Below are 26246 nucleotides of genomic sequence, written 5' to 3' on the forward strand. Positions count from 1 at the left end.
AAGTTTTTAAAGTTCTAAAGAGTCGTCGCGTAAACCAACTAATTTAAAGACGTCACCCAGGGCTCTGGGAACTTGAACTTTCCAGCGCTTTAGCAAAATCAATGAATACTCAAAAGTCCAATAAAAATAATAACTGGCAGTTAAGTTGGTCTTTAGACTTGCAGTAATGTAAAAACGGAAATTAGGTATTCATTTTTTAATAATGGCACCATTTTTGAGCTGGAGTCATAGGGTGTTTATTAATTAAAAGAAACACAACACAAAGACAAACATAATATCAATGAATATAAAACTTTCAATTTACAAAGTTTTGATCAGGATCCCGTTTAACTTGATGTATTATCATACAGTGTTTTCATTAATTCAAGTTTCAGGTCAGTTCTAAACACTTTAATTCATTAAACAATACCCCAATGTAAGTAGCAATGTACTGCATCTCACTGACCCTCTCTTCTCCCTCTGGAATTTATTTTTTCTCGGAAAGGGAATAACAGATGTCCAATGAAGGTGCAGTGGTTATTATCATCATCAAAAATCCACATATTCTCCCGGAGCGTCACGTACACCTGGTCTCCCACATTAAGATGTATAGTCATGCCGTTAGTTGCAGTCTCATGGTCTTCTCCAGATTTATCATTGGACACGGTAACGATCTGCTCTCCATTCTTCATGAGTCGCAGCCCCATTGGCTTTTGTGATTGATTATGACCAGAGAAGCTGAAGTAATACATTCCTTGGACTGGAGCACTGAAAATACCTGAGGATGATAAACAGAGACAGTTGCATTTTGAGGAAATTTCTTCCAATTCTTGAAAAACTAATGAGAATTTGGTGGTCAAAGAGCAAGGTCATGTTTGCCTCACCAAACCTGTTGTTGGCCTCTTGAGTCTGATATCTCACTCCAGCTTTAGGGAATTTATTTCACTTTTAAACAGTTGTCACTTGGATTCAAAGATAAACTGATTGTATATTCAATGGTCACAGTGACCTTATACGAGTCTGGAAATTCGGTATCTGCCCCTTATCCAGATCCGTACCAAAATTGAAAAGTTTCTTGCTGGACTAATTCTGCCTCTTTCCACCAAGTTTCATGGAAATCGGTTTTGTTGGTTTTGTGTTATCGTGCTTGTTAACAAACAAACCAACTGACAATCAAACGGACAGTTCATTATTAACAAAGTGAACACAAATAACTCTGGTAAGTTTACCTTTATCAGGATTGTATGAGCCCGTGTTTGCGAAGATGGTCTTGTAGGTCAGTGTGATCTCACGGTTGTAAGGTCCAATATTTCCAACATTGCCAATGGCTACTCCAAATGCCACCTGGTTACCTTGAGAGGCAAAATGAAAACAGAGCTATATAACAGCATTTTACGACACATATTTTCATTCAGAAGAAGAACCTACTGAACGCTCTTACGTTGGAGCTGGTTCCTCGGATCCTCTATCTCTTGAATCATCTCAGGGAATCTCTGCTTGTCCTCCAATTTTTCGAAAGGTTTAAGAATATAGCCAATCGGATTCTTGCTCTCGCAGTGACAAGCAGATTCGATGCTGGGACTCTTGAAGCTGCTGACGGCTTCTCCCCGTTTAATCAGTTGCATGACCTCAGCCACACACAAGGTGAAGAGGGATAAGCCCAACACAACCATCAAGGTCTTCATCTTTGGACTATTTCTGTTTGTCTGCATCAGCTCTTGCCCCGATGCCTTAAATACCACACAAAGAAGGAAGTACCAGTCTGTTTTTCCAGAAAGGTGGTTTTGTCTGTATGAGATACGATAAGAAGGGATGTGATAAGAATCTCACAACTCAAATAAATCTATAAAACTACATAAAAACTAACTTATTTGTAATGATTCAAGGGGGGGGGGCAGGGTGAGAGAGATGTGCTCAGTGCATGATGGAAGTTCAACCAGCAGTCTAGGCCAAGAGCAGCATAACTAAGGGATTGTTTTAACATCACATTACATTACATTCCATTTAGCTGACGCTTTTATCCAAAGCGACTTACAATAGGTGCATTCATCCCCGAGGGTAAAAACCCAGAACAACTTTATCGTAGCTCTCCGATAAGGTAGATCATTCAAAACAAACAAAGCTAACTCTGAATGTGACCAATGCCATGTCATTGAGAGTGAGTGACGGTAAATACATCTGATTGACCTCTGTGTATTTCTACCATGATGGTCGGATTCTTCTATCATTGTTTCTTGCCGCAGTCAGATTGTCTATAAGACTGGATAAGTCACTTTGGTCTTAAGGGACGATTGATGTAAAGACCTCACATATCTAGGGAACTGAAAAAGATTGAATGCTCTGCGTCTACCTCTCACACTGCTCACTGAGTGGGAGGACGGAGCAGACACACTGAAGTGCTCACAGCTCCCCCACACGTATCCAACCTGAGCAGTCATGCACTCAGTCCGGCCTGTGTGTGTGCACGCAGCCACTTCTATGGTAATGGCTGTTTGTGAAATATAATGTTCAGTTTTAGCTTCAGATTCTTGCAGAAGAAAACGATCATTTTTTCATAGGCTGCTTTATCATCTATGGCCATAAGAGGGCAGACTGGGGCAACTGGGTAGGAGAGAAGAGGGTACTGAGTCTTATTGATACCAATATGTTTACATTTAAGGAAATGGATAGATTAATAGAGAGATACATGGATAGATTCTTTATTGATCCCAAATTGGTAAACAACAGTCTGGAGTCGCTCCGTTGGGGAGAAACTATGCCCGATCGGGAGCTGATCGGACCAATCAAATTGTCAGGGCGGGCTTTATACGATGATGGACAGATGATCAACCGTAACGTAATCAACCACGTCACCAAAGAGCGCTGCCTGCCGAGCTGAGATGTGTCGATGCTGCCATCGAGTCTGTTTCAGCAGACATCGACAGCGCATTCATTTTGAAAGAGGAACAGAGGAACGCGATCAAGGCATTTGTAGATCGAAATGATGTTTTTGCCGTCCTCCTACGGGATTCATAAAAAGTTTAATTTATCAGCTGGCCCCGATGTTGCAGTCACACAAGCAGTCATATAAATAAAAAGAGAGTGGGGGGGGGCGCTACGCTCCTCAGCACATATGAGACAAAAAAGACACATGTTGGGACCATAGGTTGGGACGCTGTTAATGTTGGAGCAACAAGATGTGTATGCTTGAAAAAAACGATTAGCTGCCGTTTCTTCTCCTCGCTGTTCTCCTGCAGAGCCATGACAGCGGAGCTCTGCAGCGCAGCGTGCGGATCAGCAGATCCGTGGATTTCTGGTAGCGACGGATTTCTCTCAGAGCCTCGCGACCGGGACCGCGACTGTCCCGGGTCCCGGTCGCGAGGCTCTGAGAGAGATCCGTAGCGGGCTTCTTCACGCCGCTGGCGGCCGGGGCTCTCACGAGCAGCCCTGGTCTCTAGCTGCTTCCTGGGGGCTTTGCCTCCGGTGGATATACGAGCGGCATTAGCAGCATTTCCATTGATTTATTTAGAGAGTGAATAAACTCGTGAAACAGACAACTGACAACAACTATGCGTCGCTTGACATAGGTCACATACTACGTTGCTCTGATTGGTTGTAGGTCTATCCAATTGAGCGAAGAGGCATTTTGTTTCCTGGTTCGGTTGAAACACGCCCCATAATCACAGCCCAATGGAGCGGTCTCAGACTCATATTCTGACTAGAATAATGAGTATGACAACGTCAGGCTAGTAAAACACTGTGTTGAAGGAGCGTTCCGATATCCTGATGGTCAGTGAAGGGGTCGGGGTGGGACATGTGACTGTTTGGACCAATAGGATGGCTTTTTGGGGGATGTCAGGCCCTCATTGGCTGCTTGTGTTGGGGATCGGGGGGGGGGCAATGAGGAAGTGAAGTCTTGTTGATGTGTGCCAGTGACGGAGTAAGAGTGAGAAGTGCATGTTCATGTAGATGATAATAAAAGTAACAAAAAGTAGACAAAAAAGTAACGCACAGTGACTTGGAGGAGTAACTTTAATCTGATTACTGGTTTGGAAATAGTAACGTGTTAGATTACTCGTTACTGAAAAAAGGGGTCAGATTAGAGTAACGCGTTACTAAGTAGCGCGTTACCGGCATCACTGATTATAATTGACATTATTATTAATAAAACCAATATCAACCATTTCCCTCCCAAACATCTGTCATTTTCAAAGGCAATGACCTCAGCCACACACAAGGCGAAGAGCAATAAACCCGACACAACCATCACGATCTTCAGCAAAGAAGGAAGAACAAGTGTGTTTTTTCCAGGAAGGTTGTTTTGTCTGTATGAGATACGATAAGAAGGAATATGATACAGGTAAGACATATTTGCTCAGTAGATGATGAGTGTTCCCCCCTGCTTTCTAGGCCAAGAGCCGCATAACTAAGGGCTTGTTCTAAGGGAGTGCTTGCTAATGCAATAATAGCACTATTTCTGCAGCCTCCCTTGTGGTCAATGATGTCCTTACTGCGCTGGACAATAAGCAACATTGTGCCGCACTATTTGTGGACCTCTCAAAGGCCTTTGACACGCTTAACCACCATCTGCTTTTAAACAAATTATCACTTATCGGCTTTGATCATTTGAGCCTACAGTGGTTTCAGAGTTATCTCTCTGGTCGCTCCCAATGTGTAAAGGTGGGCAAAATAACATCACTTTTTTTAGATATTGACAAGGGGGTACCCCAAGGCTCTGTCCTTGGACCTTTACTTTTTATAATATATATCAATGAAATTGCCTCCACACTCACTCCACTTTCTTGGGTTCATCTTTATGCGGATGACACAGTTCTGTATTGTAGTGCCTCCAACATTGACTCCGCTATAAATAGACTGCAGCTCTCCTTCCACATGCTAGAGAAGCAATTAAGTGACTTGAAGCTAGTCCTGAATTGTGCCAAAACCAAATGAATTCTTTTTACTAAAGCTAGAAGCACTGATTTTAACAGTTTAAAACTCTGCTCTATAAATGGTACCACTCTGGAAAGGGTCACCAGCTATAAGTACCTAGGCATTTGGGTTGATGAGAAGCTTGATTTTAAACCACATGTGAGTCAACTCATAAAAAAGCTAAGAACTAAATTGGGCTTTCTCTATAGAAATAGGTTATGTTTCACTTTCCAAGCCAGAAAACGCATTATTTTTATATCAGTTTTAGATTATGGTGATGTAATTTATGGAAATACATCCCACAGCACACTGAAATCTCTGGATGCTGTATACCATTCTGCTCTGCGTTTTATCACAGGAGACCGCTATGGCACACACCACTGTACTCTCTATAACAAGGTTGGCTGGCCAGCCCTGTCTGAAAAAAGGGATGGTCATTGGAAGATTTATATTTACAAAACAATCATTGGGCTACTGCCACTATATCTCTCCTCTCTCATCAGCTGGAATTGTAATTCCCACAATACTCGCTCCCAGAGCTGGCTTTCATTGTATCTGCCTCGTGTTAAGACCAACTTGGGGAAGACAGCTTTCTGTTATAAAGCTCCCTACAATTGGAATGAGGTCCAAAAATCTTTAAAGTTGCGCTCATTTGTTTCATTGACGGAGTTCTCGAGTCTGGTCTCATGTACAGCTGACTTCTCCTGCAATGACTGTAACTGCTAGTTGACTTGGCCATAGTATTTTATTGACAAATTGTTTTATACCTTGTATTACTGTGTATATATATATATGCATATTTATTTCATTCCTATTTATTCAATGTATTAACTTTTAATGTATCAACTTTTTTATTGTACCCTCGGCACCATTGTAAATAAGGGTCTTATCCCTCAATATGTCTTCCGAGGCTTAAATAAATATTCAATCAATTCAATCAATTTGTTTAGTCAATTTGTAAAAAGCACGAATCCAAAAAGATAACGGAGGAAGGCCATTACAAAGCACACACACACACCCACACACACCCACCCACCCCCCCCCCCCCCCCCCACACACACACACATACACACACGCACAATAATGATAATAATAAGAGTACAAATTTAGACACATTAATGCAAGACAATTGGGAAAAATAAAGCAACAAAACAAACAAAAGTTCCAAGTTAAAATACATTTTTATAAAAATGCATTTTTAAGAGTGTAGTCATAATCACTATTTGCAACCTGTTCTGAAATATTACAAAAACATACTTTAATCATTGTAAACTACCTTAATCAATTTGTCTGCTATAATCTTTCCACTGTGACTGCAGGACAAGTTATATATTTTATTTGCATGATACAAGAGTGACAGTTTATCCATAAGGGTAAAAGTTTCAGAATTGTATTCATTTTTTAATAATGGCACCATTTTTGAGCTGGAGTCATAGGGTGTTTATTAATTAAAAGTAACACAACACAAAGACAAACATAATATCAATAAATATAAAACTTTCAATTTACAAAGTTTTGATCAGGATCTGACATTTTCAAAGGCAATGACCTCAGCCACACACACAAGGCGAAGAGCGATAAACCCGACACAACCATCACGATCTTCTGCAAAGAAGGAAGAACAAGAGGGTTTTTCCAAGAAGGTTGATTTGTCTGAGATACGATAAGAAGGAATATGATACAGGTAAGACATATTTGCTCAGTGGATGATAAGCGTTCCCCCCTGCTTTCTAGGCCAAGAGCAGCATAACTAAGGGATTGTTCTAAGGGAGTGCTTGCTAATGCAATATTTGTTTAGTCAATTTGTAAAAAGCAGGAATTCAAAAAGTTAACGGAGGAAGGCCATGACAAAGCACACACACACACACACACACACACACACACACACACACACACACACACACACACACGCACATGTACTCCCCACTGTGTCCTCAGATGCTCTTACAGTTTCACTTGACCTCAGTTCTATGAAATGTTGAAAGTGACACACAGCTCCTCTCTACCATGTCCAAATATATATTTTGCATCTTCACAGAACATGACCTCTCTCCTGACGTGCTTCGTGAGCTTTTCTTCTTTTCTACCTGAGAAATGCATTACGCATTTTAGGAAATAATATCAAAGAATGAGGCATTTGACAACAACAACAACAATAATGATAATAATAAGAGTACACATTTAGACACGTTAATGCAAGACAATTGGGAAAAATAAAGCAACAAAACAAACAAAAGTTCCAAGTTAAAATACATTTTTATAAAAATGCATTTATAAAGAGGGTAGTGAGGTGTCTTTTTCTGATCCACAGTGAATAGCCTACCTCCCTCTGTCTCTAGACTTGCCCTGGAAACTGAGACTTACAGCATAGTTGTTGCGGCTGGTTATCTATGAGCTGTTTGGACAGACACACAGAAACGGTCATATCTGAGGAGATCGTCTAATTTCCTCCAAAGCGCCCACTGCTTTTACACCTTTTTAAAACAAGCTCTACATTTGCTTTAACACCTCATCAAATGACATTTTGTCATTGCGCTGTACACACAAACCTGCTTTGCATTTATTGTCAAAACGAGTCGACAACACCTTCAGTCACAAATGACTATCAGCGAGAATGGGTTTACCCTTTAGATTGTGACAAAATGACAGCACTTATTACTGCATTCTAATTTACATTATTATTATTAAAACCAATATCAACCATTTCCCTCCCAAACATCTGACATATACAAAAGGAAATGTTCAACAGCTTCATCTTCATCTCAGTAATCAATCGGGCACTCAAAACAATAAGCAAAATGAGAGAGTGCAAGGAAGCCCACACAGATCAATGTTCCCTGTCAACCAAATATGAATTGCAACGACACTAATCTGAGAGAGCAAGTGGAGGCGTTTGATCGACCACAGTGTTGTTCCACTGTGAAGGTCTGATTTTTTTTCTACAGTGTTTTGCCTGCAGGAGTCAGATTGTGTACAACGTGGATGAGTCACTGTGGTCTTGGAGGGATGAGTGAAGAAAAGGGGCTTCACATATCCAGGGACTGAAATAGAATAAATGCTCTGCCTCTCACACTGCACGCTGAGTGGGAGGACACAACAGACAAACCATATTCATCCAACGGTTTACAGTATCTCCATCTTCAGCCTCCACAACCCCACACAGTCAGGCCTGAGTGATGGATGTGTCGTGTTAGTTGGTGACCAGGGGACCTCATGGGGACCACAGCCAGGTCCCAATGTGGCAAAACATCATTTCTGAGGTCCTGGTTAAGTTTAAAGATCAGATATGAATTGTGGTTAGGTTAAGCGTAGGCTCTCCACAGTGAATTAAAGTCCTAATAAGGATAGCTTTGCCAACCTGTGTGTGTGTGTGTGGGAGAAACCTGCATTTTCCTGCATTTACAAATGTAACTTCACTTCTTACTGTAGCCTCTCGCTCCACAAGAGGGCAGCCTGCTACAACTAACCAAGAAATAAGAGGCTTTCCATATGACTTCATATGCAGGATGTAGTATTACTTTTACACATGTACAGGTTTTGGATGAATGAAAAACAATTCTGAAACTTTTACCCTTATGGATAAACTGTCACTCTTGTATCATGCAAAGAAAAGATATAACTTGTCCTGCAGTCACAGTGGAAAGATGATAGCAGACAAATGAATTAAGGTAGTTTATAATGATTAATTTAAGTATGTTTTTGTAATGTTTCAGAACATGCATGCAGGGTTACATGATTAGCATGAAACAATTTAAAGGTTCAGTGTGTAGAATTTAGTGACATCTAGTGGTGAAGTTGCATGTTGCAGCTGGATACCCATCACCAAACATGAAAGAAAACCTGTGGCAGCCTTCCTTCGTGTTATAGCCAGTAGAACAGTGTTGATACTAGACAAAGGTCGAAAAGATGTATAACACCTGCCAATGTAACAGCTTTTGCAATAAATCACAGTAACATCACACACCGTCACACTGCTTGTTTTACTTTTGTAGAATCTCAAAAAGAGGTGCTAATCATATAAAGTAAATTAAGATTGATGGCATGTCACAGACTTGATGTCCCACCAGAAACAAGTCAGTCTCAGCTGTCAATCATGATGTTTTAACCCAAACTTATAACAGAAAATTACTTAAACCAAACAAACAATGTAAACATATTGGTCTGTTGGTGAAAATCCACATTCACAACTGGCTCTTGAAGACAATTCATATTAAATTATTTTGTATATTATATATTGTAAATTAATATGTAAACGGATCCTATGTAAACATGTTTTTCACATTTCTGTTTCAGTTTCATTTAATCACTTTGCCTTCTAGTCATTTAACCCGACTAGATGGATCACAGTTAGTCTCCGCCTCAGCTTGGATTGGCTTTGCCTGCAACAGATGCATCAATAAGATATTTCTGACGAGCAGACATAAATATCCCTCCGGCTTTGATCAGCTCGCCTCGGGGACAAGCCGGGCTTCTCTCGCTCGAGCCGCCAGCAGCTCAAACAAAAGCCGCCTTTGTCTTTTATTTTTTCAATCATCTAAGAATAAAGTTGACATAACAGGTATGACAAACACACACACACGCAGAGATGTTTCTGGCCTCCTTGCTGTCATCCACTCTGATACCGTTGGCATAATCTTTTTATTTGTGTGCCTCTGTGTTTGTCCGGCTGCCTTGGCTCAGTCTATTTTGTCTGACATCTCTATGGAAATAGTGTCATTACTCTAAATCACTCTGTCGGCCCTGCAGGCATGACAAAAACTCTCCAGCAAACCAACAGGAATATCCTCTGCATGGCCGACATTGCATTGCGCTTACATGGAGAAGATATTAGGGCCGGACTATCTTCGCAGGATGACTAAATATATTGGAGGAGATCTGCCAAAAACAGAGAGGGTACCCTCGGCCTGTGGGAGATGAGGCCGATCCAAGCATGTATCTCAAGGCAGCCTGTACTGAGGTGTCTGTGCCCAGGCAGAGAGGGGGGCCGAGGCTGGAGCGTTGCCCCAGTACCGTCCAGCAGAGGCAGGGGGCAGGAACCCGGGGGAACCCCTCCAGCCCCACCAGCTGCCCACCAGGAGGCTTCGAAGCCAGCAGCAGACCTCGAGAGCCCAACAGTTTGGAGGAGCTTCTTCAAGTGCACAGGCACCTTTTCCAGGCGTCTGGCCAACCTGGTGCCAACATGGTCTACAGGTAGGAGATTATTCACAGAGGAAGGGTGCACACACTTAGTACATTCCGATAAATGCGGCACACTTAGGCTGCAGTATCTTCTGTAGTGGAAGAGAGCTTGCAGAAGGAGATACATTTAAATGACTTGCATTTTGCAATATTGTGGGTTATCCAACCATTCTGCTTAATGAACTGCAATTTATTTTGATTTTCCGGAGTAAATGTGAATTCAGCCTGAGCCCAATCAGGGTAAACAGCAGCCTGTTTGTAAATTTGCTCCAATTTCAATCATTTATAAACCACTGAAAGCAAGGATACAGTTTAACTGCACAGCAGGGGCCCTGGTCCTGTTAAATACCTAAAGCTCTCATCATCTCCTGATAAGGAAGAGTCTGTCTTAGGGCAGCAAGACCCAGCACCAATTCCCCTTCGTAATTAGACTTGACGTTCGAGGCACATGAGGCCACCGGCAGACATACAGCCATGTCTTCGGTGGCAGGTATTAGTATCTGAAAGACTGAAGGTTGGAGTAAGTAATGAAAGTTAGGTCCTGATGTCCAATTATCTTTTTCTCTTTCACACTGTAAATGACACCGAACCCACATACCACCTCATATATGTGTGTGTGGGAAGCAGTTACAACTTTCTACCTTGAATCTGTCCCTCAAGAGAAGGAAACCAATTTTAACTGTTTGCTCTGCCTGTGGTGAGGCTGCAGAAGAGCTGTCACTTATTTGCTCAAAGTCCAGTGAAGCTCGACTCAGTTTCTTTAACTCTAACCAGTTCCTGTACAATCTGAATGTTTGTCATTGCAGTGAAATGTAAATATAAAGCAGACAACATCTTTAACAAATATGAACACAATAAAAAGATAAACATATTGCAAAAATATGTGTGCAGGTTTGAGTTAGCTTGTATGTGTGAACATAGATATATTTCTCAAGAATATTTATATTTATATATATAAGTGAAGTTGGAAGGAAATAATTCATTTTTTATTCATTGTGGGTAGTTGCTGAGGTCCAGACATAATTTCACATATAGCTTTATCTGCTTTACATATGAAACTGCTATATATCGTACTTTATTGTGGAAAAAAATACATTGACAGTCAATCAACAACAATCTTTATTGACAATGTTTAGAATGAGCCTTTTTTCAATAAAACTCCAGTAAGCTCACAAGCCATTTTTTCCTGTGGGTCAAATTCTGAAAGTGCACACACATTTCATTGATACTGAATCCATGGACCACAGAGCGCTTTATCATTAGAAATAAAAAGGTTCTGTAGCCCACTTCAATTTCCTTGCTTTGAGGCCAAATGCCTGCCGGGCCGACATGGAGGAAGGTCACTATGCATCTGTAGGGGGCCGTCACAATAAGGACGTCAACATTCATCAGTGTCAACAAAGTGCATCGCATTGAAACTGAGTGGAGGTTGTGGCAAAGGCAGGACTGGTAATAATACAGATGATATAACTGTGAATGTCACAAGGGTGGAAATGATGGTGATGGTGATGGTGATGGTGATGGTGATGGTGCTGGTGATGGTGATGGTGATGGTGATGGTGATGGTGATGGTGATGGTGATGATGATGATTACCTTACATTTTCATTCAAAACCTCAGATTTAGAGTCAAGCTCCTTCCTCTGTGTTTCATGCTTGTTTGCAGCACTTGATAACTGTGCCCATTATGTCTGCATGAAGTCCGAACCAGCCTTTTCAAGAAGATTAAAAAAACAAATTCTTCCTCTCTGCTGTTGCATGTGCAGTGCATCACAATGACTAGCCGGTCTAATCTGCAGCGTGTAGAGGGAAACACTGTGGACTCGGAGTGAGGGAGAGGGTCCTGTGTTAAATGGTGATTTAGAGGGAGATGGAAGAGCCGTGAGGAGAGAGATAACAGACACAAGATGGAAAATGGAAAAAAGAAAAGTGAAAGCAGGAGCTAATCCACCGAGAAAGAAGAGATGGGGGAGAGCGAGGGAGAGGGCAGAGAGGGAGAGAGGTGGTGCTGCTGCAGTGATGTCACAGACAGCTTGGAAAGGTTTCCCCCCTCATTATCTCTCATTTTCTCTACAGGAGGTTGGTGCTGATGAAAACGACTATTTATTAGATGGTGATACGCCTTTTGAAAAGCAAAATGTGAAACACAAAAATCGTTAAGTCGAGCAGCAGACTGTTACAACAGGGCTGTAATTATGTGACATGGAATCTAACAATCCTCTGTAGAGAGCAGTAGCTGCTGGTATGAGAAAGGAAATACATTGTTTATTGTATAATAAATATTTTGGTTGTGTGCCGGCAGCACCACCAAAATATACAGACTATTTCTGTGGGAAATCCCGGGTTAGGTTACTGCTGAGGGACGAGTGGCTCTCTTCATTACAGCTTTGGTTGTCACTCATCTACACTATTTCAACAAACTTGCCATATGGAGTTCTGTGTCTTAGCAACACAATTTCAAAACTCTATTATCGGTTCTTAACGGAGCAATTAAGGAAGAGTGGTTTGCATCGGGGGTAGCAGACTTATCGTCTGTTGGGGATTCCGGCCGAGAGTGTAACATTTCCATTTGACGCTTCTGACTGACACACTTTTAAATAGGATCAACCGGGGGGGTAGTTGTAGCCGTGGAGTTGCCGGTGACATTAGAGGGAGACTCCATGTTTGATATTTAGTCCAACAGCGCAGTAACCTCTCCAGAGCGTCACAACGTGATCAAGCCAAAAACATGGTTTTGCTGGCAGGTGCAGAGAAATGCAGCGGGGGCAGAACAGCAAATAGACTTTTAAAGGTTTTTATGGGTTTACACATCAGGATTTGTTCTCTTGTCACTAGGAGATCTACTCGGGCTGTGAAACAGAAGTATGATATGTTCTGAGGCTCAGGAGGGAGTTTTAAAGAAAATGTGCAACAATTACAGATGGATGGATGGATGGAAGGAAAAATGAAATGAAATACTATAAGCTTTCATCAAATTCTTTGCATAGAATAATTCAGCAGAGCATATTATCTCACACTATGTGTCCGGTCTGACATGCACATCATCAAAAAACGACTGTTACCAGCGTCTTCTCTTGTCAGATGCAGTGGATATAAATATAACTGCGTTGGCCTCGGGGTTTGTGGAGGTTCAATGAACCATGAGATCCTGCATTGTCACATTGCTGCTAAGTGGGGGAGGAGGCGAGGACTCTGCGCCTCCTCAACACTGGTTTAATGCTTTATTTCAACGTGCCGCTTCATCTGATCTGCTTCTTAACCTCTGCTCTGAGACGTCCGTGTCAGGAAGGCTCTCTCTGGATTCTTCTGTGAGCCGGAGCCGGAGCCTGCAACTTGAAGCGATGTCATGGGAGAGAGATGGGAAGTGATTTCCTATGTTTGTGGGTACAAGGAGGACGTGTATTGTAATGGTAGACAACAGAAAGAGTGTGAAATGCCTGATGGGTCAACCACAGTGGGGTGAAGCGTGTGGGTGACATCCTCATGTAGGTTACTGTACTCGGCCACAGTGTGCCACCTTACCATCCTGCCTGGGGAGCATTTCTTTAAGTAATCAAACACAGACATGAAGTCACATCAACATCCTCTGCCTTGAGTCCCCTTCGCAACATACCCCTCTCTCTCTCTCTCTCTCTCTCTCTCTCTCTCTCTCTCTCTCTCTCTCTCTCTCTCTCTCTCTCTCTTTCTGAGAGTGTGGCGCCATAGTGAAAAACACTGCAGTTCTTTCAGCCAGTCAGTCAGAGCCAGCAGCCAATACACGCTGCTGTCTCTCTCCCCTCAGTCAGCGCCTGGCTCCCTCTCTCCACTCGCTGCTCATCGCCTCCTCACTGCATCTGTCCTCCTCTCTCTCTCTCTCTTTCCCTCTCTCTCTCTCTCTCTCTCTCTCTCTCTCTCTCTCTCTCTCTCTGAAACGATGAACTATGCATCCTCCTCTCTCCTCCTCCTCCTCCTCCTCCTGCTCTCTGCTTGTCCATTGCCATTCCAGGGTCCCTTTATCAAACTGAGCATTCTTGCTGCAAAGCCGGGAACCTTAAAAGCTGTGTGACTTCCTTGAGGACTTCGGGGACAGGACAAGGCTGTTTGCCCGGCCTGAGGACAGCTGCTGGAACGCACGCTGCTTCTGCCGCTGCTGCTGTTGGGATGCAGATCTTTGGAGGACCTGTGTAGAGCCGCTTGATTCCTCTAAAAGTTGCAGGAAGACGCACGTCGGTCAAGGATCTCATCCCTGCCTCATCCTGACATCTCACTGTTTGTAAGAACACCTGTATCCATACAGATTTGATCTTTGTGTATGTATGTGTGTTTGTGTGTGTGTGTGTGTGCTGTCTGTCGATTTGTGAGTGAACATTCTTTGCTTCAAGCGTGACCTTATTTTAAAGACGTTTGACAGGAGTGAAATGGGATGTCTGTGTTTAGTTTTTTCCCCGGCGCTGAGGGCTCAGCGTGCTGGTGCAGTGTGACTCTCTTCACTCCAGGTGTTTGACTAAAAGGCTTAGCTGCAGTTTGAGGGCAAGAGAGACTATCCTGGCAGCCAGCCTGACAAAACCTCAGAGACACCCCAAAGAGAAAGACAGTAACAGAGGCATCAGCGGCTGAATTAGAAAACCACACATTTGAAATAAGCAGGAGGCTGAACTTGAGTTGGAAACCACATAGGATGAGGAGGGTGAGACAGAGCAGGACAAGAAGAGAAAAAGAAGATCAACACTTGCGCTGATTTGCTCTCCATCATTGTACAGCTTCAAGTTAGTCGTTACCAGATTATTCCTCCTCCTCTGTAGTCGCACTTCCAAGCCTCCCCTCCTCTAACCCTCGGCGACACACACTGCATTCTCTCCTCCGAGCGGGCAACTCTTTCCACGACTCATTCAGTTCCCATTCTCCTCCATCCTTCTCCCTCCATCTCTGTCCTCTTGTCATATTTCCAGGTGGTGTGAGACCGGCTCCTCGTCTCAGCTCTTCACGCACTGACCGGGACTGCGCCGCTGCTATGTCCAATTTTTGACATAACCTCAGCTTGAGATTCCTCTCCCTGAAGAAACTGAACAGAATCTCATGCTCCCGGTCATTCCTGCAGCACCGGGTAGAGCTGGCCTGGACCAGTGACGTCCAGCTTCAAAAAACAACAAGGACAAAAAGGGAATTCCAGAGACAAGAGGGGAAAGAAACACTGTCAAGTACTTGAAGGACCTCAAACAAACTCTTGTCTGTCTTGGAGCAGCTATAGTGGCCTTAACCGGCAGCCATGCAGGTGTCCTTTGCATGTACGGACCACGGTCTGAAGGCCCCACGTAACGGCGAGCACAGCAAGCAGAACGCCACGAGCCCCAACACAGGAAGCAAGGCCCGCGCCCGCTTCCGCACCGTGGCCCTGATAGCTCGAAGCCTGGGCTCCTTCACTCAGCGCTACCACCACAACCTCAAGGAGTCCACGGCCAAGCTCACAGGCATGAAGTACCGGTACGTAGACGAGACGTGATGATGGAGACTGAGTGAGAGGGAGACGGAGGAGGTGTGTGTGTGTGGTTGAGTTTTCTCTCTCCTGTGCCCAGTGTACGCCACGACTCAATATAGAACACTAATGAATTAAGATTAACGACGGCATAGAAAACAGGAGAAAAACAAGACAATTAAAAAGGGAGCAGAGACGACTTCATTCAATTAAAAGAGCCTTGATGGAGAAAACAAGGATATATGACCAGTGACAGGTGATGAGTGGGAGGCTGTGTGAGTGTGTGTGCTGAAAGAATCAAAGGCGTTTTTCCAAGATGTTTTCCAAGATTTTTAAAGATTTGTTATTTCAATCAATCTAATCACAATGAAAACTAATTAGCATCTGAAGAGAACTGGGACATTTTAATTATTGGAGTTTCAGATGCAAATAAGAATTTAATTGCACAAGCGTGCAATTCGAAGAAAAATATATTCATTGTAGTAATAAGAAGTAAAAATATAGAACATATACTCTTCAGGTGCATAGAAGACTTGTATTGGAAGCTAAATGCGTTGAGCAGTTTCAACCTCAAAGAGTCAAAACGATAAGAGCTGACCTGGTACAAAAAACTAAACATTACTCCATCTCATAATGAAAAGAAGACAAAACAATTGAAGATGTTACCATAGTAATATGATAAGAATATGGTCATAAAATTAACCATGATAACTCCTCCTTGAATTTCCCTTTATTAAACATTGCAAGATATATCAAGACGTTTTGCATCATTTTCGTTAAATTCATGGATCTTGATGAAAAAAGGGAAAAGGCTTCCATGTTTAGGGGACTGTATGAGTGAGTGCAATTTGTTGCAGATTTAAAAAGAAGATTTGAAAAAGATCCATGTAGCTCTCGGTGGTTTCAAAATGGGACTTGTTGGGCCTTGGCGGAGATTTGCATTGATCCACTGAGTGCTGTTCCAGTGTGTTTGTTTGTTTGTTTGTAAGCAAGATTACAGGAAAACAAATGAACAGATTTCCCTGAAAGTGCCAGTTTGGGTAACGGATGAAACCATTCGATTTTGGTGCAGACATAGATCAGGGAGCAGATCCACGATTTTCTCTAACATCGTGAGATTGGGTGATTTCTCAGGGAATAATTCATGGATCTTGATCAAAAATAAATCAGTCAGTGAACTTATGGGTATGTGCAATTAGGTGCAGCTTGAATTTAACCTTGGCGGTGGTATACGCTCTGTCATTCTAATTACATTTTGGATCATTTAAACTCTGTGAAACTTTTATCGCTAATATATAAAGCCTATGTTGATAATTAGACACTTAACACACTAAACAATTACCTATAAAACAAACACTAACATAGCTTGCGAGAAATGCACAAAGAATGCAGAGAAATATAAATTGTAGAAGTAAAACTACATTATCCTAAAATCAGTGAAAAAAGGGCACTTCATGTAACTATATAAATCATCCTGTGCACCAACAGTAACTCAATAAACCGTATCAATGCTGAGTTTGCTTTTTTTAATCTCTCATGTGCTCAGTCAATAAGAGGAGCATCGGTTTAAGATGCTGACCGCTCCACATGAGGTCCTCATTAAGTGGCCACAGACGTACATTACAATCTGGAGAGTGTGACAGTGCTGTGCTGCCGCTCTCCCCATGTGTGTGTGTGTGTGTGTGTGTGTGTGTGTGTGTGTGTGTGTGTGTGTATGTGTGTGTGTGGCTGTCTGTGTGGGAGTTGTAACAAGGCCTGGCCAAGAAAACAATGCTCTCTTATCTCAGTGAGTGGGCTCTTAACCCAGATCGCCAGAGCAAAATAGTAGCGTTTACCTCTCAGGATCAAGAGAAACAGGCGGAGAGAAAGACGGGATGATGGGAAAGTCAAAATGAGGGGATGGGGAATAAAAAGCAGAAAGAAAAAAAAGGGGAAAAATCTGAGAATGAGTGAAAGAGAAAAATTGGGCCACTCAGGTCAACTCAAAGAAAAGAGGCAATTAGCAGACTCGGGGCAGATTGGATGCCGAGCAGCTAAATGCGATAAGTGTCTGCTTGTCACACAGTCTCATCTCGTTTCCATAACAACATTGAAATGACCAACTTCAATCTGTTCGCAGCACCAAACCAGTCCGATGACTCCATTGTGTGCGAACTGCTCCCTGGCTGTGTTTTCTTTTCCACGCGAGAAAATTGATTTGTGAAATCCGGCTGCACGAGCACCGAGGCACCTGAAATTCAATCAAACGGCCCCAAATTGCATTGAATCATAGATATAAGTCCTCTCAATGTGACCGATTTTTTTTCAATCAAGATCCCACAATTATTTTCAGATAAAATTGAGTTTAAAGAAAGTGAAAAGAAAACTCCTGGATCTGCTCTCTGATACGGATCCACACCCGAATTTAATGGGTTCTTCCCGTTTCATGGAAATCCATCACGTTGTTTCTCTATATCCTGCTCACAAACAAACAGACGAGGGAAAAAACAATTCTCCTTGATGATCATTTCGCTGTTGTGTCTTCTTTTCTCATAGAGAGGAGTCATTGGGGGAAAATCTGCGGTACTGATGTAAACTGTGTCACTTCTAAAAGCTTCTTTTAGTTTGTAACATGAGGATTTGCTCATTCTTGTTGCTCCCTTTAGAAACAGGTGGAGGATGAAGCTTCCTCCAAGCCCTCAGCAAATCCCCTGTTTTCACCACAGACAGATAAAATATTGGAAAACTCATCAGTCACATCCCCTCTCTGCTTCCTGTTTGTCTGAGATTTTCTGGTTCTCTCACTTGTATCCCCCCCTACTCTTCCCAAAGCTCTTGGGTTGAGGGTATTGCTTTGGACGCCATCTGACAGGGAACCTCTTTCCCTTGAAGTGAGGTGCACAACAACTACAATAACGACAGGTTTTCTCCGACAGACAATCGGAGAAAGCACTTTTTTGTCTTTTCTGAAAAGGACAAGAGTGTGTGTTGCCACTGTGGGCGTCTGCACTGGCACACTGCGGTACACAGATGAGGGCATGGCGTGTGCACTTGTGTGTGGCTCCGAGGATGCACACTGGGCACAACTGAAGGCGTAGCAAGTTGAAGCAGAAGATGCAGAGCGAGCGAGCGAGCATTAACTAATGATACCACCGTCCGCGGCATTGTAGTTGTCATGACGATCCAAATATAGAGTGTACTTCTAATCGTGGTGGCCCCCAGCTGCAGCCTTCAATGGCCATTTGACCTCTTATAGCTTTTAAAGGAAGGATTCAGGTGCATCTATCGGCAGTAATGGATTCATAATTATGCTTTCTCGGAATGAGCTTTTGTATCATCTCTGTCTATAAGTGGCTTTCTTTACATTACACAAAGGCCACCATAGTTGGAAGTGAAGGCAAAGGAAGGGCTATTGCCAGCCTTATGGCTACAATCCACTTAACACTGAACCTTCAAAATAACATAGAAACAACACACATACGGGACGAAACATGCAGAATACCACACCACGATGATGTTGTTGGCTCCACAAGTTGTGCAGAGTCCTGGTACGGAGCCTGGAATGAAGATCATAACGGTCAGTAGGGAGCAGAAGGCCGTTTGTCAGTCCAGGAGGTTCTGGGGAAAGATTCCGCTTGGTTGGTTCAGAGCTGGGCTGCAGATGGGCAAACAAAACTCCCTTCTGTTGGTTCCTTGACATGGAGGCTTATCAGTGACAAGCAGAGACAGAGGCCCTCCACTGCTGTGTATAGATCATGTTAAACATGATTATCATATACAACAAGTGTGGGTTTTTGTGCAAGATAATGTTGTTCACACTGGTCATTTAAAGATAACGCACTCTGCACATATTTGAGCTGAAGGTTGTTGAGGAAAACTGTAGGAGTTTGTGTATGGGTTTGTTTGTGTGAGCCGCCCCGAAGCCAGTGTCATCCTTGCATCCATGGGTGACTCTGCTGCGCCTCCAGCTCGACCCTTTAATGAAAAAATCGTCCGCCCGCTGTTTAATAATCCAGTGGGCACCAGACCTAAAAGCAAAAACACGTGTTGTATACGTGACCTCTGCAGAACACTATCATTTCTTCACCTAAGTCACGAACTGAGGCTTAAAAAGTACAGGTGACTTGCTTTATGCTATAGTCATGAACTAATAAATCACTCTCACTCTGCTGATTTTGTTTACAATAGCAATTTTTCTTCGGGCTACAAATCATTGATCGTGTTTCGACAAGGTGTATTGATGCTTGTGAGGATTACGCAGCAGCCATAGTGAAGAGTGATGCAACCCTCTCCCTCCGTCTGCCTTTCCAAACAAAGATAACATTTAGAATTTTGGCTGCTGTGGCACTTGTCCATGACTAATGCATCATCAATCATACTTTGGAAGGCGATTGCTCTGTTTTTTGTTTGTGTTTTGCAGTGAAATCCGCACTCACAGACCCTGGAGAGCATGTATTTGCCTGGGCAGCGTGTGTCCTCCCAGTTTTTCAAAATCAAAAGTCTTAATCACCCTTTAGCTAAGTAGATGCTCTTCATGTCCCCACATCGTTTACCACAGTTCTTGTCTCAACCGTTGGCCTGTGATGTGTAGGTCCAATAATATGAGCCAGGGTGTTGCGCAACACGAAGCCTGTCCAGGAAGCTCCACTCTGCCTAAAGACTAAACAAGCCCCCGAGGATAACAAGTGCCCAGTCTCTCTGTTAAACAGCCAGGACGCTTGCATGGACTCTGCATTTTAATTAAAGGTCACGTCTAAAATGCTTTACTGACAGCATAATGGTTTTATAATAGAGTTTCTTTCTTGGCAATTTTGGCTCGTTCCGCTAATTGGAAGCTGTGAAACAGAGTAACACCACAGCTGCATGTGGAATAAACACGTACAAAAATTATTTATTAGGAGATACACTCGACCTAAAGAATCGATACGTGCCTTCGTTTTAGGGCTGATATCGTAGCAGTGGTATTTGTGTGTGTGTGTGTGTGTGTGTGTGTGTGTGTGTGTGTGTGTGTGTGTGTGTGTGTGTGTGTGTAGAGTTGTGTAACTGTATCTCAATCTCTGCATTGTATATGTGTATTGAGATTTGTATATAGAAATGCGAACATAGATATTCATACCTATGTACACATTTGCATATTTGTCTACACATGTGCTAATCTCAATACACTTGAGATACATCACAATTCTCATGACACATTTTATTTTTACATATTTACAAATCTGATTACACAGACAAGAAGATTTATGCAGATTTGCTTTAGGCATTAAAAATTCTACACACACACATTCAGATACAGTTACACAAATCTCTTAACAAACACACACTCACACAATAACAATGGCCTCTTATAGTGTTCATGGTGTGTTGTCTATAATTGTAATTGCACCATGGGGTTTTTCTTTCTTTCTCATAAGCCTTTGAATACTATTTTGTTTTGTTTGTTTGTTTACATAAATACTTGAACGTGAACGTGCAGTCAGATTTCCTGCAGACTTAAAAATGCACCTAAAAATAACATGAGGAGAGGAAGCTACACCTAAAGAGATTCCGTGACATACTTTCTATCAGCGCCGTGTGAAGGTTTTCTACTCATCGTGAATTTCTTTTTTTCCTGGGCTGCCGAGCTCTCTCTGAAATCCACGGCGTAAAAAGAATCAACCTCTTCAGATCTGCCCACATCTCTTTCAATACAGGATCAACCCACAGTTCAGTCATGTTTCTCTGCCAAAAATACAGTTATTCTGTGTGAGACTCTCTACTGGCAGCCACTCAGGTTTTATCATATGATGTTTAAATTAAGGGGGGAAAAATAAACGTTTGAGTATTTGTATCAACAGACCAGAACAAAGTAAACTAACAGTGTGTAGATAAAAAAGAGTAGTTGTGTGTAAAAATGAAGAAGATAGTTGAAACTGTGTCGACTTAGGCCCTGTGGAAAAACAAAGAAAAAAGTCAAATCTGGACTCTGTTCTTCATAGCACACACTCTCTCTCTCTCTCACACACACACTCACACAAACGTACACAATATGCAGCCCCCCCGTAGGGAGTTTTCTGTCATTTCCTATATCCCGTTCTGTGTCATATAGAAGAATTCAGCTGTAGAGGGTGTTTGATCTGCTTCGACTTGGGGCTTGGACTTAAAACTCAGTGAGCCTCAGTCTATTGCTGCCGCCTCTTGGATTATTTCTCTCTTTCCCTCTTAATTTCTCTCTGTCTTCTTCTCGGCTCTGTCCATGAGGCCGATGGCCTTTTCTTCTCCCCATAGCAACTCAGCTGCAGCTTTTCTTTCACATTTCATCTCTTCATTTTTCTCCCTCAAAGTGCTTGATTTCACTTCCCTACTTTCTTCCCACCCACACGGGCCCCGGCTTTGATATTCTTAGAATACAACCCGCCTTTTCTCCTCTGCACTGATTTATCTTGATAACAACATTATGGCCGCCATCGGGGGAGCGGTGGAAAACCGAGGAGGTGGGCGTTGTCTAATCCCTCCGCCCATCAAGGTGGCCTTGTGTGGGTTTGCTTAGTCTACATTAATCCCCAAGCGAGTGAGAAGTTTTATCTGTTTACTCGCAACCTTGACAAAAGTGTTGGCTGACACATATTGATTCAAGCAACCGGCGTCAGGAAATAAACCATGAGAAATGCCCCAGTGTGATTTGAGAGCCATATCTTTGCTTTCCAGGAAAAAATAAACAAAAAACATCCTCACACAAAAGAGAGGTCAGTTCTTCTGAGATTTTAAGCGCAGTAAATCAGCCAGATGTTCATTTGATAGTGTTTTTATTTCAACTAGGGATCTGCTGAGAACAGAGAGGGCTACTTACAGTAGCAGCTTGCAGGATGTTCATAAGGGGTGACAGGTTTGTGTGAGGGGGCGTTTTCAAATGACTCATTTGTCATTTTACTTCCAGGCTTCTTTTGGGCACCATTCAAGCATGAGGGAGCGAGCCACACTCACTGGCTTGCAGAGTTGTTTATGTGCAAGTTTGTATAGACGAGTTGTCCTTTCCCTAGTGCAGTTAGTTTACTATTTACAAGATATTATATAAAGAATTTACATGCTGTGTCTTGGCAGCACTGTTGTCTTCCCTCTCTCTGTCTCCTACATACAAACACATGTGTCCTTTTAAACAAATAAGTGTTACATTTTCTCCTCTTTGTTGCAAATGACACGCTGTAATCCCCAGAATCATTAGCTCCCTTTGCAGCGGGCTTCTGCTGACAGCAACATCCTAGGCCCGGACAGATCTATTAATGCATCATCGCAAGCTGCGTGTGGTTAATAACCAGGTGCGGCCGATTGCTGCCGCTTCCTGACACCTGAAAACACCAGGGACCAGAATACAGACGAGAGGCGGGCGGCTTCTCCGCTGGTTGGACGTCAGCTTTGTTTGTGCCCTATTCTTAAGAAAACATTTGAAGCTGCAGCTGTATATTTACTTTATGGAGGATCTCCAAAAACAAGAAGTGAGCTTGGTGAGGAGAAGCAGCTTTATTTGTAAATGGAGAGAAGTTGCAAATTTGATTAGTGTAGTTTGTGTGAATCATGAATCATCAACATGAAAACTGTATCGACCTGAAGGGCACTCAGGGAGTTCATACATCCACATCCTAAGTCCCAACAGTCCCCTTATGAAACCACATTTAAATTCCACTAGATCCTGATTTAAATGTGAATCTGCCCCTAATGTCTAATTGCCAATTGCTAATGGAAAACTCAAAAACATGGTTTTCACAAACACAGATCTGTGAATCATTCTCTGAGAAATCAACGGAAGTGTCGAATAACACAATATTAAAGAAAGTAGAATAAGAATCCTGGATCCCCCTCCTGACCTGAATCCACACAAATATTTGATGAAGTCTTTCTTGACCATATTGCCATCCTTCCACAGAGAATCCTATTAGGAGTTTTTGTGTTATCCAATTTGTTTTGCCTCATCAGATTTCAGATTCATAGAAATGAGCTCCCTAAATGAGCCCAATTATTTGGTTCTACTCTAAAGTTAACCTATTCCACCTTGGTTCACAAAGTTCCGTGGAAATCAGTCTCGTAGTTTTTTGTGTAATCCTGCTAATAGAAAAACACAGACAAATAAAAAACCAAAACCTCCTCATCAGTGGTAATGAGGACAGAAGGTCAATGTTTGTATCATTTTTCACAACCTCAGCAGTGACCTGCAATAAATGCAACACACATTCACTTGACCTATAGTGCAGCCCCCCCGCCAACACTTTCATGGATCAGAACTATCAGATCTATAATACATCAGAGAGGAGGATACAATACCCAAACTCCTCAGTCATATCAGACACGTCCCACCATTTGTAATCCTGTTTCCTCCTGTCCTGGTCCTATCAGCGCCTCGATTACACTCAATGCAGCAAACAATCCATAAATACATTGAATCACTCAAGGTGTTTATACACAAACACTTGGATTTATTTGTTTTCCCTCTTGATATGGGCAGCTTGGTGGAACAGCTGACTCTATGACGGATGCTCAGGTCATTTGTCGTCACAACAAACAACTGCTGGCATTTTTTTTTACAGCCTCATTTGTTGTAATTGTGAGTAAATACCTGCGAAACCAAGCAGGACGGAAAAATCCATACAGCGTAATTGCACGTGGACATATTCTCCTGTGAAGATGAAGTGTGGTGCCTGTGAGAGTGGCCTCTCGTGTGTGCATGTGGCCTTCATGACTCTGTCAGACAAATGTGTCTCAATTTCACAGCGCCTGCCTCGAATCGTTTCTCTCGTCTGAAGAAGGCGGCTCGTCCTTGCACAATCCCCCCGGGCTCCAGTCTTCCTTCAACTGCGTTCCACATCCCGCCGAGGGAAGACACCTGTGGCGGCCGGAGGCAGAACAATCTGTTCTTGCTGATGTTAAGCCATTAAACGCTCGCTCCACACGAGTTCCCCTCTCTCCGTTGGACAGATTGTTAAAAACTGGATGTGAGGCGGAGAGCTGAGACTCTGAGCCGAGCCTTGCATGAACTTTAGGTTTATCTTCCGCGGTGTTAATGAGGGTTGAAAGTGGCGTATCGCATCGCAGCAGATCAGCTGGAGGTAAACTGACTGCCGGGGAGGAGCGGTACCAGGAGGTGCACCGCTACACAGTTAATAGGGAGAGGGACACATTATGGAAGGATTTTAAGGCACATGTGTGAGGTGCCATCTTGGGGAATGCTGGTAGTACGATGCAGCCTCAGTGCTTGAGAGCAGGTTTCTGGGTTGTGTGTGTGGGGGGGGGGAGACATAAAAGCCTGAGGATCGAAGGGCTCCCTGCTGTAACAGAATGTCAAAGCCTCTGAGTATAATAGAAGGGGATTGGGTGAGGGGGGGAGACCAGAGAGCAGCGCTGATTAGAAAGAACACAACTCCCCCCCCCATTGCTGCAGTACAAACAGTAATTTTATCGTTTCAGTTTTTAGTAGAATACATGTCAGTGTCTGTAGAGAGCCTGAGAATGTGGGCTCCACATTGATCGAGTAAATCAACTCCACTCTGATTCATGATTCAGGTGTGTGTGAGACATGAGAAACTATCAGCCTTTGTTGTTATTAAACTCACTTACAATTGATCTTTTTTGTGACCTACGTTGTAAACTCCGTAAAGGCAAAATTGATGCACGTTATTGCTTTTCGGTGTCTCAAGTGTGGAAGCAGCAAACAGGAGGTTATAGCACGGTGGCAGAGACGTCTCCCACGAGTGCATTAACAGAAAACAACACAACTGCATTGATTTTGAACATGAAATGTGCAGAGTTACTTACTGTGATCTGCTCGGATTGGCCAGTAAGGAAAGTACACACCTGTACCGTGTTCATTTCATGGTCAACATCTGTTGTTGCTCACTTCTGTTGTGGTTGTGTGGCTTTTGTATTTTTGTTGACCCTTTTGGAGCTTTGTTGTTACTACTGCAATTGTGTTGTGGCTTTTGTGGCCGTGATTTGGCTGTTGAAGGTCGTGTGGTGGCTTTTGAATTCGTATTGTGGCTTTTGTATGCATGTGTTGGTATAAAACCAAAAATATTGTGACATTTATGCCACTTAAATTAAAAAATTAAAAAAGTCACATTTGAGAATGTCTTTTATTCCAGACAACTGAAAATTTATATTATTTAGAATGTATTTCTAAAGACTTTCTATTAAAGCAAAAAATCAGGTAATTATGGTTCAATATTTTACTTTTAGGTAAAGCAAATATTTGAGTTGGAAAATTGGGAAATTTGTCTATATGCAAATTTCTGATTTGAATTATCTTGATTTTTAAGTACAACTGACTTAAAGCAATTGGGTTTGTCTAACCTGTTTATTTGAGTTGATTAAACTTAATTGAATTGGGTGTTACCAATTGAAGTAATTAAATTAAGTTGGTCCAACTGATTTCTTTTTTCAGTGTAGTTGTGTTATGGCTTATGCGGCTGTGTTGTGGCTTTTGCGGTTGTGTTATTTATGATAAATATGGAGAAATGTTTTTGCCAGTGTGGAAGTATGCGGGGGAAGTGTACTTCACATTTGTGCAGGGATATTTTCAGTAGTGAGTTTTCACAGTCTCAGCAGACACACACATTTCCTATCGCTGAAGTTGCGGCTACAAACCTCGAGATACAAGTTTAGATCATGACCCTGTTTTTCCTCTTGAGCTGAACAGCCAATCAGCTTGATTCCCATCAACCAACCAATCTGAACGCTGCCCACTGAAGTTTGTAATTAAATAACCCACCTGTGTCTCAGAGG

The 26246-nt window shown here is 42.6% G+C and overlaps 2 protein-coding genes across 2 annotated transcripts in view; one reads left to right on the forward strand and one right to left on the reverse strand.

The window, feature by feature from the left end:
* Window positions 1-220: 220 nt before the first annotated feature.
* LOC133018134 (complement C1q tumor necrosis factor-related protein 6-like) lies at window positions 221-1703 on the reverse strand. Its single transcript, XM_061084449.1, has 3 exons — window positions 1421-1703; window positions 1209-1331; window positions 221-757 (listed from the first exon to the last, which is right to left on the reverse strand). The coding sequence occupies exons 1-3, from the start codon at window positions 1689-1691 to the stop codon at window positions 438-440; spliced, it is 714 nt and encodes a 237-aa protein (XP_060940432.1). The 5' UTR covers window positions 1692-1703; the 3' UTR covers window positions 221-437.
* Window positions 1704-15311: 13608 nt separating this feature from the next.
* Window positions 15312-26246, forward strand: part of kcnab1b (potassium voltage-gated channel subfamily A regulatory beta subunit 1b) — a 30196-nt gene continuing 19261 nt past the window's right edge. Inside the window, exon 1 of the mRNA XM_061083613.1 lies at window positions 15312-15526. Coding sequence (XP_060939596.1) covers window positions 15312-15526 — 215 coding nt within the window. The remainder of the gene's footprint in view (window positions 15527-26246) is intronic.

This window comes from Limanda limanda, chromosome 13, assembly GCF_963576545.1.
Source record: "Limanda limanda chromosome 13, fLimLim1.1, whole genome shotgun sequence".
NCBI lineage: Eukaryota > Metazoa > Chordata > Actinopteri > Pleuronectiformes > Pleuronectidae > Limanda > Limanda limanda.